A 13,667-nucleotide genomic window follows, 5' to 3' on the forward strand; every position below is an offset into this window, starting at 1 on the left:
ATGCAAAAAGGAGGTATCAAAGACTGTCAAAACATGCATCAATCAAACATTTTGTGTTACAGCAACCAAAGCCAGTTTCTGGAAGGTAGAAGACAAAAAAGAAAGAGAATATAAATTAGGCAGCCAGCTATTTTACCTCCTCCAGATTTCATTGCAGACTTTTGTGCAAAATAGCATTCTGTTACCTGAAAGTGATTACTTTCAAAGTCAGTAAGGTGTGAACTCAGAAAAAGGACGACGTAGCCCAAACGTAAATGGAAACATGAAAATAAAGTTCTTTAACTGGCCTTCTCGAGGAAAGGAGCCATGCTGCTGGTTGAGCAGATCGTATCTGTCATCATCTAACGTGACTAAATAACTGGGATCTACAACGCGTAGTTAATACAGCAGTTTGCAAATGAGTGTTGTGGTATTGCAGATACCAAGTATCCTCGCTTTTAATTGTTTAATCCTATTAAACTTAATTGTATTCAATAGTAACCGTATTCATTGTACGATAGATTTTTAAGCATCTTAATCTTTAAGCATCTTGTAGCCCACTCTAGCTTTTACGTTTGGGAATGTATGGAGAATATAATGTGCTGTACGAAAATTCACTACGTTTGTAATCAGTAATGAATTACAAGTGTCGATCTCCCGCCTAGGAGTTGTTTCTGTTGGCATATCAGTAGGACGAAGGTTTGGGAAAGCAGTTTCTTCCTTTCACGCTCTTGTTGACATGGGCAGCTAAGTGTTACGATTTTATTTAAAAGCTCATCAATCTTCATCTTAAAAATAGAGCGCCTGTCTCAGTTACCTTACCAAAAACTGTTTAATGACACCGGTTTTATGATCGTTAGAAAACTTCTCCTGATTTTAACCTTATATTTATTCACAGGTATTGTATGCTTATTTATCATTGTACCAAGATTGTCCCTTACAGCTCGCCTCTGTGGAGAGCACAGTTTATGCTCTTTGCCTTCAGTATTTATTGTCATCCCTCTTAAACTTAGTTTTGCCAACTAAGATACATATAGGTTTGCCGGTTTAAGATACGATGAGTAAGTGAATGGATGGCCTAGTGGCAACGTGCTGCTCATATTGCTGTTTCGGTTCCCTTTTCTGAACGTGAGCGACCAGAACTGAATACGATACAAGGAGGGATTTTACTGCTGTACGTAAGGACGTTGCTGTCACCCTCTTTCAAATCCATTCCAAGACTGTGGCAGCGTCCTGCTGGTGACTCATTCTGGACTGTCATCTTTGGGTTATACCAACACGGTTTTATTTCTTTTTAACCACTTCCTACGATTAAACCGCTGGTTGTACGATGAAATCCTAAGTACGCAACCACGCACAGCCGCTTCTGCTGCTGCTCCTCTGGATCGTACAGTTCTTCCCTCGTACTATTAATGCCTCTTGAATCATTTTAAGTGGCACTTTCACTGAACTATTCCTACTTTCTCGAGAAAGATAACTGAACATTTTTGAGGAAAAGAGCCTGCCATTAAACTGATTAAGGCACCTGCTTCTACTGATACTCTCCTTCCAACTCAGTGATGCTATTTCTAGCGAAAGCGCAAAAAGCAAACCACTCTGGCCCATGGGTACACCTCTGTTTGACCTACACTTAAAAGACCCTTTTCCCTCTTGAGCATCATTATATTCGCCTTTCTTGCATCTCTCTCACATTGCAGTTCTCAATTTATCCTTCAGCCACAGTTTCCCTTGCCGGTCAGTTCCCTTTATTCTTGTTTTACTGCTTGCTCTTGACATCCTTAACAGATGCATGGCATCTTGCCCAGTAAGCTGCTGCTCTTTGCTTTTATTTTCTAGTTAAGATTGCTCTTCCACCGCGTCCATTTTATTCATGTAAGGATTCGGATGGACTTTAGTTCCTTTGCCTTGCTGGTCAAGACCTCTTGCATTTCTGTACAGATATTTCAGTTATTCCTCTCTGAATTCTCCCTGTCAAGTTAATTGAAGGTGCACTTTTTCACTTCTGAAATCTCCTTTCCCATCTTGATTTTTTTTTTTTTTTTTAAACAGAGTCACTGGTGGTGAATTGTTTGAAGATATAGTTGCAAGAGAATATTATAGTGAAGCAGATGCCAGGTAAGTCGTTTGTTTTTCTAATGTTGCCTTTAATACTTCTAGGATAGTTACTTAAATATCTCATGGTGTTTGGCATCAGTTTCAGTAGCCCAAATTTCTGCTAGAGTTCTCCTAGACTTGGAAGGGCAGTTTGGCGTTTTGAGCTCACAACTGCGTGGTGGAGAACTCGCGTGAAGTCTTGATGTCTGCTGATCTGAAAAAGCCGAAATTGGATCTCAGTTTGTTAAAATCTTTGTAAACTTGTGAAGTTATTAAAATCTTACCCGGTTTTCTCCTCTACAGACTGGACATGGCATTTCAGCTGTCTCATCTAGGGATGCTGAACAAAGTTTGAAATATATGTTGGTCTTGAAAGAATTTTGCTTTAAGTATCATTTTTGTTCTCAGTCCAGAAGTACTAATTTCCTTTTCGTATTTAAATATTTTTGTTGTGTTTCATCAATAAGCAATCATACTGTGCATCTCATAGTCTGAGCTCAAATTTGAAATCTCTAGCAATTTTCTGCAAGTGCTTGTTGAAAAACTTGAAGAATAAGTTGACAATTATTATAATTTGCGTGCTAAAATAAAGTATCGGGACCAATTTTCTGTCTCGGAATCTGTTTGCCTTCATAAAATAATAAATCTTAAATATTCTCATATAATTATCAATATTAAACATTGCGGTCGATTACTTTAAAGGAAATATGTTCTACCGCTATACTCTTGATGGAAAATTTATCTCAAAGCAAATCGAAAGAAGCCTCATGTTTTTGTGTGTTCAGTCACACACCGCCATTGATATTTATTTAATACATACAATTTTCGCTTATTCCTTTACATTTGGAATTAGTTGGCAGATGACTGGAAAGCATTAAGTGACCCTAACAACAGTGGTAGAGAACAAACGAGAAGTTACTCTGATTATTGGGAGGACTCCACTGTTTATTGCTCTTACTGATTTCTGTGGGAACGGTAGAAACATCATTACTTTAAGCCTTCAAATGTGGAACAGCACATAGCAACACGCTGTAGAAGAGAAAACAAAATTAGTTCTTTAGGTGAGGTGGAGGGTAGAGGAGCCACGTCTAAAAAATTTTTGAATGATTTTTGGCCTGCTGTGATTCAAGCAAAATTTCTAATATTGATGCCAAAGGCCAGCATACGGTGTCATTGTGTGTTTTTAAGGTACTTGTGATTTAAAAGGAAAAATTGCAATGATTTTTTTCTGTTCTAGCATTATGACATATTGGAAGAGGCTATGCATATATAGAGAGAGAGGAGATATATATATATGTGTGTGTGTGTGTATATATATGCATTCTATATATTCAGTAAAAACTCGACCAGATAAGTGAAATATCTAGCTGTCCTGCATCTTTGTATTTTTATATATATATATATTCATGGGCGTGTGTGTGTGTGGATATATATATATATTTATATCTATATCTATAGTGCCTGTGTGTGTATCCCTATAGAAATAGTCGATGGACTTTATAGATGCATATCCTCGGACTGTAACACTGGTCTGCTCCTGCAAGCCCTTACTCACGCAAGTGGTCGCTACTCGTACAGGCAGTCCGGTTCAGAGAGTCGTCAACTACTCGCGTAAGAAAGGGTTTCCAGGCTTGGGCTCCAGTTACTGATTCATGACCATTCCTTCTGAATTCCATGGTCAAAAAGTTCTGGATGAGCAGTATCATAATCCTTGGCCCTTGACTGCTGTGTGTTACGTACAGTCGCCGACTTCTGCCACAAGGATATCTTTAAAAAAAGAACGTTACAAGCTCTTGTGGTGCTGAAAAACATGTGAAAAAGTTCCAGTGCTCTAAAAGATGAATATTTCAGTCGTGCTTTTGGGCATCCTAGGCTGGCCAAAACTTGCAAACCTGGGCATGGAAAAATAGGTGCTAATTGAATTATTTAAAGCACCGAAATAAAACATTTGTCTACATTTTTAATGTAGATTCCCATTTCATGAGTGACTCCTAACTGAACTAGCGCTTGACGATACTTTAAATGAAAATGCATGCCACCTTTTTGAATGACTGGGCTTTATTCTACTACTGGGTTTTAAGAAACCATTAGATGCAACATGAGAAATGTTTTGCTTTTCCTTAGCTTTTGACTTTTTTTTGTTTCATTTGTTGTCCGTATATCATCTCATCTCTGAGCATTTTCTTGTTTCAGCACGTGTTATAATGTTAACTTCACTGTAAAAATTTAAAAAAAAAAAAAAACCAAAACATATCATTATTTGTTTTATTGCCTCCACTTTGTTTTTCCTATAGCAGTTTTTGGAAACTGGAAAAAGCTTCCGTACTGCTGAATGAGAATGCAATCTAATGATTCTGTCTCATAGGTGTCGTATGTTCCACCTTAAACGTCTTTTTTGGTTTGGTTTTGGTTTTTTTTTTGTTTGTTTTGCTTTGTTTTTTGGCTGTGTTAGAGCTGGAAATATCTCTATATTCAACATGGTTTTGTTCCAGTTCAACGTGCAATCAAGACTTGTCAGGAGGTGTAAAATTGGTTTTGTTCTTTATATTATTTTTTTTTTAAGTTTTATTTTATTTCGTATTTAATGTGATTATGTGCCTTTAAAATGTTCTCCCTCCCATTCTGCCCTTGTATCTTTGCAGTCATTGTATACAGCAGATTCTAGAAAGTGTTAATCATTGTCATCTAAATGGCATAGTTCACAGAGACCTGAAGGTCAGTATCTGGTGCCCATCAATTGGATATAAGAGTTTTGGGGATTTTCTTTTTTCTGCTGGGTAGGGGCAGAGGGTGGGTTGTCTGCGATGTTCCCTTGCCTTATCCTACTCACCCACAAAAACAACTCTTTAAGACGAACGAAATAATGCATGACGCCTCTTTCCAGTTTGCAAGTCTACAGGCCTAATATACATCATGGCAAAAGGGGGAATGGTTGCCAAAAAATACTGTCTCCTTCCAAGGCGCTGGATTTATCCCATGCTGTCGAACGTGTCTGGTGTTCTCTTAACGGCTGTCCATGTATCGCTGTGTATGCACATGGAGGTGAACTTTGGCTGTGATGTATGTCAGCTTGCAGATTTAAACGCCACTTCTGTTCTGAGACCCTGGGCTGCAGTCGCAGAACAAACCGGTCGCACACTGCTGCGTTAGAGTATGACGAACCCTCAGGCAAGTGATGCTAATTGCTGGCTAAATTGGACGGCGAGAAGTTAACCATTTACCTTAAAACACCTCGCTTGGAGTGGGGTCGGGGTTTTTTTTTGTTACCTCAATGGCCACTGGAATTTCTGACTCCTCCGAGTAAAGGAGGAAAAAGTACAGAGGATGCCATATATTTAATACGACCCCATGGACGAATTATTGGCAAAATTCGTACGCTTTTCCAACAGCAACAAAAAAATGTAAAAAATAATAATACCAAATTAAAACCCAAAAAAAGCAGGTCTCCGTGGCGGGGGCCCTCAGCCTGAGGCCGTCGTGCTCTGAGCGGCGCGGGGCGGCGCGGTGCGGTGCGGGGAGCGCGGTGCCCACCCGGCCCCGGTCCCCACCGTCACCGCCGCCACCGGCCCCACGCCGGGCTGTGGGCGTGCGGGCGGGCAGCGCACGCTGGGCACTAACCCGCGCCCCTGGTCTTTGCATGCAGTCATTGCATTCAGCAGATCCTGGAGGCTGTGCTCCACTGCCATCAGATGGGCGTAGTCCATCGCGACCTCAAGGTGAGTGTGCTGCTGCCCCGCCGAGCGCTCCCCAGCCACAGCGGAGAGCAGCAAACCCTAGCCAAACAGAGCCTTGGCCGGTGGAAATGTAAACGCTTTTCCTTTTCCCCTGTTTTTTCCCTTTTTTTCTTTTTTTTTTTTTTCCTTTTCCCCTCCCTTTTTTCCTTTTTTCGCCCATGTTTTCTTTTTTTTTCCCTTTTTAATTTTTTTTTTTAACTTCGCTTCACCTATGCACAAGAACGACCCACTGGCATTCACTGGAGAAAAATCTACTACAGGCTTGTCAATACCTTATTGTCCAGCCACCAGAGTCCGCTGGCACCTCTTGTCATAGAATCGTAGAATCGTCCAGGTTGGAAGGGACCTTTGAGATCATCGAGTTCATAGAATCGTTTTGGGTTTGGCTGGAAGAGCCCTTTGAGATCACCAAGTCCAACCGTTGTCAGCACCAAGGGAGAACAGGAGTTGCTTTTCGAGCATTCGGTGTATTCATTGAATACACGATCTGCCTCTCTTGTCGTCCAGAGCTATTGGGGCAGGGTGTGGGGGGAGCTTTCCGTCTCTCACCAGCGTAACTCGGAGTGCTTCTGGGAAGCACGCTAGCGTTTGCATGTCACGCGTTTTAGTGGCACAAGGCCAGCCGCTGGGAGAGTGCTGGCACGAAGACCTCTCTCTCCTCCAGATGATGGCTGGGCTACGGAATAGCTTTAGGAAGCGGGAATTTCAAGTCGTCTCGCCGTGATCACCTGAAGAGTCAAGTTCCTTCTGGATGAACGGTAGCGTTGGGATAGACACTTCAGAAAGCAAACTCTTGAGAAGAACGTTATGTCTTTCTTAACCATGTCCATATCTCCAAATGGCTGGAGCCGTCTGCTGCAGAAACGCTCTGCGTTGAAAGCATGTTGGCATGGAAAGAAACAAGTAAAAAATCGCTTTCTTTTGCTGGGAAACCCGGAGAGACAGGTCTGTCTCAAAGCTGGTAGTAAACTAGCCTTGTAGATAAGGGAGAGGACTTAATTTGTGCATTTGGGCTTCAAGATCCTTGAGTAAAAGATTTTTATGTAGAAATCAAATGGAAGTTGATTTCGGAAGTTGACTGCAAATGGAAGTGCACTATCTGAAATCCCACATCCTCTACGAAGGCAGAGAAAAAATGGCAGGTGGGCTAAGGTAGTGAAACACGCTAATTCCTTCTGGCACGGCTTCCTTGGCTCTTATTTTCCATTCTGCATGAGTTATGGGGAGTGGGAATTTCCTCCCCGGATAGGAGTTTTCCTAGTGGCTATCATTAGTAATAACATTGGAATCAGAATGCCGTCATCTTTCTTGCTGTCCTGCCCTCCGAAACAAACAGGCGTTATTGTCTGGATTTATAAAGTCTCTGTTGTTGTCCTAGAGGAACATCAAGAGTTACGCTCCGAAAGCTCAGCGAGCGTGATGGATTTCAAAGACACGTACCCAAAATTCTCTACCCGTTCTGCGCTCCTGGATTTTCCCGTGTCACGGTTGTACGACAGGAGACTGACGGGTCTCTATCCAACCCATAAATCTTGTGTGGCAGCCGGATAAGACGGAACACGTTTAAATGAAAGGATGTCAGATTTGTCCAGCTGCTCCAGCGATTCCGGTCCTCACCGTACGTGCCGTACTGTGCTTCTAGCGTGAAAAGGAGTTGAAAAGAAGGATTGTAGCCATACAAGCTGAAAGAATAAGGGAAAGCTTTCTAGGACTTTTCATACATTCATGCAAAATAACTTTTTCTATGGAAATGCATTCAATCCAGCTGTTCCCTGCTCCAAACCCCGTGTGGGTTTCTTACCCTGGCAAATCCAGGATGAATCGGAAAAACAGTGTGAGAAAAAGCATTTCTGCCAAGCTGTAGCACCCAGTTTCGTTTCTGAAAGTGAAAACTTCAGGGCGCAGAAAACCATCCTTCTTCAGTTACTACTTTGTGGCAAAAGAAAAAAAAACACCAAAGTATGATGAGAAAGACTGTGGTGAAATCCCAGCAGAACTCTCTGTGCCAAAAAGAAGATGCCGAGTTCCAAGACCCAGGACTACAAGACGTGTAGAAGATGGTTATGGCCTGGCATGGATCCTTCAGCTGCAAAACTTGATGGGTTTTTCATTCCCATAACTCAGACCACAATTTGATGGCATTTTTGGGGGCGGGGAGGGCAACAAGAGGAGGAGATTTTGGACAGTCTCATATTTTTTTAGCCTAATTTAGTAGAAAACAGAGAGGAGCCTTTGCAGCCTCTTCTGGCCCGCAGAAGTGCTTGTCGCTGCTCTCTTTGTAGCCCTTGGTATAAGTCAGAGCGGTGGCGGGTCCTAGATCCAGAAAAAAACTAACTTGTTAGTGGCAGTCTGGCTTTACCAGATGGTAAAAGTGCACTTCCCTGTAGGAATTCCAGTTTTTGGCAGTCAGCAGCATCGCTGCTTTTGTGAAACTCTGTGAATATGACCCCCTTGCGTTCCCCCCCACCCCAAAAGCAGATGCTCTGGTGATATTCAAGGAAAAATGCACAGAGACGTAGACTTGAGCTCTAAGAATGAAAGACCTTTGGAAAAATAACACATAAAACATCTTAATTTATTTGTAAGTAATTTTAGTAGTTAACGCTGCCATTCTACATGCTTGACTGCAGCCAGGCTACCGGTGACGCAAGGTGACACTCCTGAAGCCAAAGTACGAGTCCCGAGTGGCCCACGCTGGGCTGTTAATGTTTTCCAAGTAATTGCCGTCATTCGAAGTTAATGCATGGTAATTATCTAGTACGCCTCTCGTCAGCCTGAAATGACAGCCGCGTGTTGTTTAAGCGCATAGTCCCACACAACCTTGCCCAAAAGGCTGGTGGTGGCTTTGGCACAGGAGTAAATTGGGAAATCTGCTTCAGCTTCTCTTGAAATATAGTCACCTATAGAACGGTATTTCTGCAGAGCGCTTTGATCGGCGGAGTAAAGATGAGTAATGGAATTCTGAAAGAAAATACCCAAGGGAAAAAAAAAAAAAAAAACAACAACCCAGCGGCAGAACCCAGAAAAACGACTGTTTTGACCGGACTCATGTGTGGCGAAGTGGTTTGCGCCTGGTGGGTTAGAGCTTGCGTTTTCCGCCGCGAGGGTGAGGCGTTTGGCTGCTTTGGGCTTGCTGAAGGTCACAACCAAACGGGATCATCCATTGCTTCAAGTGGTTTACATAAGGAGTGCGTTCCAGGAAGTCGTTACCGTAAACTTCTCTCACTCGGGTGGGAAACCTTCAAGAACTATGCGACCGTATGTTGAAATTAGTGTGGTTAAATGACAAGCGGCGTGAGAGAATGGGGTGTGTAAACTGCTGCGAAATGGTCCTTTACGGTTTGGTGAGAGGGGGAAAAATCACCTTTAGAGTTGGCCAGGGCCAGTTGTGTTGTTAATAAATAGAAGTATCACAGTGGTTGAGGTCTTAATTAGGCTCAGGCGTATTCGGCTGGATACTTGACAGATGTATTCAAGATAGCCGTTGCTGAAAGAAGCTTACGATCTGAATTGTTTCCAGGCTCAGTACCTGCGTGGGATTAACTCTCATCGCATAAATAGTCCCTTGGAAAACCTATATGATTGCTGCTGGGTTCAAAAGGAAATACGGATTTAAGAGTTTGCAGGATTGGGTCCCCAGTGCCAGACCGGATATAGTGAATTTCCTTGTGATAGATCCCTCCAGAAATTGCTTCTGGAAAAGTCGCAGCAACACCCTTGGAAGTGAGGTTTTGTTATGATGTAAACGTAGAACAAAACCTTTCTTAAAAACAACGGAGGTAGAAAAGAAAGGAAGGACAAGAAAATAGTACAGAGGTCGCAGTTCTCTGAAATAATCTGTTGAATTCTACAGTATTTTGTAAGTTGTTTTTTTAAAAGAAAAAAATCAAGGTTCATGGAATGAAGCTCTCTTCGGATGCTTTGCATTTGATGTATTTGCTAAATGAAGTTAAGAGGATACATTACGAACAATAGAATGAACACCGTTACTCGTTCAGAGCCTTTAATTGTGTGCGCCTACCATAGCATTTGATTTCAGACGTGACCAACATACCCTAAAAAAAAAAAAAAAAAAGAAAAAAAAGGCAAAGTGGGAACTTCTGCAAGCACAAACGTGGGCATGCTGAAAGGTTTGCAATGTAAATACACCTGCCCTCTAAATACAAATATAATAATGTGTCTGTTATTGTTAAGCTGTCATGCAAAACATATTTATGTTTGACAGTTACAGCTGCCTAATCCTGCAAACCACCTAAGTTAGACAAGGAATCAAAGAATAGCTGTCTTTTGGGGGGGGGGGGTTTCTGCAGCATTTTTCGGGTAATGAGCTCTTAGGAGTCTCCGAATTGTCCTATCACGCGAGGAGGCGTCGCAGTTCCGTATGATCTAGTAGATCCGCACGTTGTCCTTACTCTTGCTGTCGTGGGATCGTGAAGGCTCTTTTCAGGCCTGGTGGTTCTTTCCAAATAGGAATTAAAAGAAACGCGTGGGTTTTTTTTTTTTTTTTCCTCTTTTCCACTCCTCTAAGTATTTGTTCTTTTCCAGACTACCGTAACTAAAAAAAAAAGTGAAAACCTGTCTAAAATATATTTACTTATCTTTTCATCTCAATTTTTTTCTCTCTCTGAATAAAGCCTGAGAACTTACTTTTAGCTAGCAAATCCAAGGGAGCAGCAGTAAAACTGGCGGACTTTGGATTGGCTATAGAAGTCCAAGGAGAACAACAGGCTTGGTTTGGTAAGTAAATATTTGGGTTTTTTCTCACCGTTTATTCAGCCTAGCTGTTAAGCCTCCCAAAACGCCCAGCTCGCACCCTAGGGTAAAACACGCAGCCGTGTGACTACTTGATATGTAGCTTTAAGGGGTATTTTGTTCATAGTTCAGTCTCTCCAGCTGACTACACTTTAGACCTTTTTCTCCAGGAAGAATGTTATCTGTAATTCTCACTGAAGTGAACAGAGCTTGGCAGCAGACCTTAGGTGCTTAAAAAAAAAGAAAAAAAATAAAAAGGAAAAAAAAAAAAGGAGGAGGGGGGAAACAACCAACCAACCAAATAAAAATCCCCCAAGGCTTCAGAAATGACCTGAGGCTACGTTTCCAAATCTCAGCGCTCGCTTAGCCGAGAAGTGGCTCTGCCTCGTAGCCTCCTCTTCACGGGCAAAGGTAAATCACTTTGCCAAAGGACGTAAAATAAATTGGCAAAAGTCTCTTCTGTTGGCACGGCTGTGTTCATACTGGGGATTTTGGCAGCGCAGCAGTACTGGTACAGGGCAGGATGGAGGGGAGAGGGTTTTTTAATTAGTGCTTCTAGTAAATACAGCTTTACAAATGTTCCTTTTGCAGTGACGTTGACATTTCTTGACCCGGAAACTGAGGTTTTCTGATTCCTGGTTTGTCCTGGCTTTTGTCAGGCTGTAAGTTTGACGTGGGTGCACGCAAACCCCTTTTCCCCCGGTTTCCCTTGTGTATCTAGAGGAAGGAAACACGGCTGCGGGGCCTGGGAGGGAGATGGGTGGTTTCCAGTCAGGTTGCTTGGGTGACCGAGGAGTAAGAGCGTAGGTTAATACTGCTGACTCTGCCTGCCCAGTCGTCCAGGCATTTTGTCTGAACAATTGTCTGTCACCTTGAAAGGTCTGAAAACTTAATTCTGAAGCACTTCGGAATGTGACTTGAATGGAAAAAAAAAAGGGGGAGGTTGAGTACCTGAGGCTGTGACGATCGTCCACATCCAGAGCTTCCCGTGACCGTACAAGCTGTCTGTCCCAGCTCTTTGTATTGCTGTCCTAGAGGTGGCTGCCCCCTTCACACCTGCAAGTAAAAGTTGATAAAACTGTTCTTTGACGCACTGAAGTCAAAATAAGACGGCTTATTAAAAAAGTACAACCATCAATATGTTAAGCACCTCACATAGTAGATCATGGAGAGCGTAAACCCAGGAAGGTAAAGGGTGGTTAAAAGCATCTGGAACCTTGCAGGATAGTCTGGAAAAGGTTGTCTTATCCACAGCTTACGAACATCATCTGAGGTTGGGACTGGAGTTTCTCAGCCACCTTAGTGGTGTTGAAAACACCGTCTTCATCTGGAAGAGAGCAAGAGTACGCTTGCTTGATGGTGAAGGCGACAAAGATGTGTGGGAGCGTGGAAGCAAACTCCCTGTGTGCTTGTGAGCGCGTTCTGTGCTTCAGACTTGCTCGTGAAATGTTGGAAAGGGAACGCGTCTGCCTTCCTGACGGTGGCAATTGATGGTGCAAACCAGGATTGATACCTGGAATGTATCTTAGCGTCCTGTACAATGCTCCGCCTCAGGTTATGAGAAGACGATGGGGGGGTATTGAGTTCAATATTATGCACTTCTCTCCCGTTCCACTAAAGTATTCCTTTTTTTTTTTTTCTTAATTAAAAAGAAAATATGCTAATTGCAGGTTCTTTGTTACAGTAACAGATAGCCAAAGGCAAATGGTGAAAAAGATTTAATACAGGTCATTTTAAATAGTAGGACATGTACGAACGTGGCGCGTCTATCTCTCGTACCACCCTCTTGGAACAGACGTGAAGCGCGGGGACAAAAATCTATTGTAAATCCCCGGAGGAAAAAATACAGAATAAAATATTTATAGCAGCTGCCTCTTCTCACTTACGGCAGCTAAGAAAGTGCGGTTTAAAATTGAACAAAGCGATTGCGAGCGTGCTGTCAAAGCTTAGGGTAAAAGCACAAAGGATTTTGTGCAGGCCGTGGGTTGAGAGATTGGAGTGTTTGAAAGCTAGGATATAACCACGGGCGGATGCGCAGGCAGTACCGTTGGACATATGTTGGTAGCTTTATAAGCTAGCCTGTTGTTTTAAATCCCGGCCTTTATCTAAATGGATTTCAATAATCCACAGAGGACAGAGGAGATTGTTCTCGCACATTAACAAATAGCCCAGTACAAAAGGAGTGGAACAGACATAAGACAAAGCACAAGTGATTTGTTGTAGCGGCAGAAACATCAGGTAAACAGGAAGCATCTCAAGAAAAAACCAGCAGGGTGAACTTCACTTCGAGGGTATTTTCTCCCGATGATACATCCGTATGGATGCAGGTGGTGCACGAGGCCCGGGGGGGGGGGGGTGTAATTCCCTGTAAAACCTTGAGCTTTAATTTCTGGTCATTTGGTTCTTGCGAAGTGCTTGGCTTAGACTCGTAGCATCGTGAGGACTGCCGCGCTGAACTTGGTAGAGAGGAGGTGGAGCAGAATGTCATCAAAATATTTATGTAAGGAGGAGGTAAGCTGGCAGCAAGGTAACAGAAAGAAAGTAGTCTCGTGTGGCTCTTTTTTTTTTTTTTTTTTTTTTTTTTTAATTTGTGGTATTCGATAAAGCTAGTGGGTTCTGGAACTTCCTCTGCAAAACCTTTCTGGAACGGTCCGAGTGCCTGCCTTCATCTTCTTAACGGCTGCTTTAACAAGGCAAAATATCATCTCTGATGTGCTCGACGTTATGAACTTTCTCTTGCTTCATTCCAGAAGATTTTTCAGCTTTCCACTGGATTCTGCAGCACTTAGTGACTCATGGTGTGCTCTGATTCTAATTATAGCTCTGCATCAGTATGTTTTTCTTCTTTTTTCCTTTTTTTTTCTTTCTTCCCCCTTTTTTTTTTTTTTGGCGTGTAGTCCTCTGGTGTGATGGTCGCTTTCCTGCTGAACCCCAACGGCTACGCCTCAGCGGGAGACTGGCTAGAGCTCGGTGTGGCTGGGTGCAACGGAACGCTTTCCCGGTTCGCGGGTTTGTAAAACAAACCTGTTCCTTGCCTGTTTGTAGAAAGCGTTGGGAGGGTTTGGCTGAAGCACCCCACCCTGGGAGCAGGTGTTTAATGTACTGGGA

General features: G+C 42.7%; 1 protein-coding gene across 35 annotated transcripts in view; it reads left to right on the forward strand.

The window, feature by feature from the left end:
• CAMK2D (calcium/calmodulin dependent protein kinase II delta) overlaps window positions 1-13,667 on the forward strand; it is a 159,724-nt gene that overhangs the window by 98,465 nt on the left and 47,592 nt on the right. For 25 of the 35 annotated variants that reach the window (XM_063336316.1, XM_063336317.1, XM_063336319.1 and 22 more), the window contains 3 exons: window positions 2,029-2,094; window positions 4,716-4,788; window positions 10,442-10,544. In XM_063336316.1, the coding sequence (XP_063192386.1) occupies window positions 2,029-2,094; window positions 4,716-4,788; window positions 10,442-10,544 (242 nt within the window). Of the gene's footprint in view, window positions 1-2,028; window positions 2,095-4,715; window positions 4,789-5,716; window positions 5,790-10,441; window positions 10,545-13,667 lie in introns of all 35 variants that reach the window. The other 10 variants (XM_063336314.1, XM_063336318.1, XM_063336336.1 and 7 more) reach the window with 1 other exon arrangement.

Source organism: Chroicocephalus ridibundus, chromosome 5 (genome assembly GCF_963924245.1).
Source record: "Chroicocephalus ridibundus chromosome 5, bChrRid1.1, whole genome shotgun sequence".
In the NCBI taxonomy this organism is placed as follows: Eukaryota; Metazoa; Chordata; class Aves; order Charadriiformes; family Laridae; genus Chroicocephalus; species Chroicocephalus ridibundus.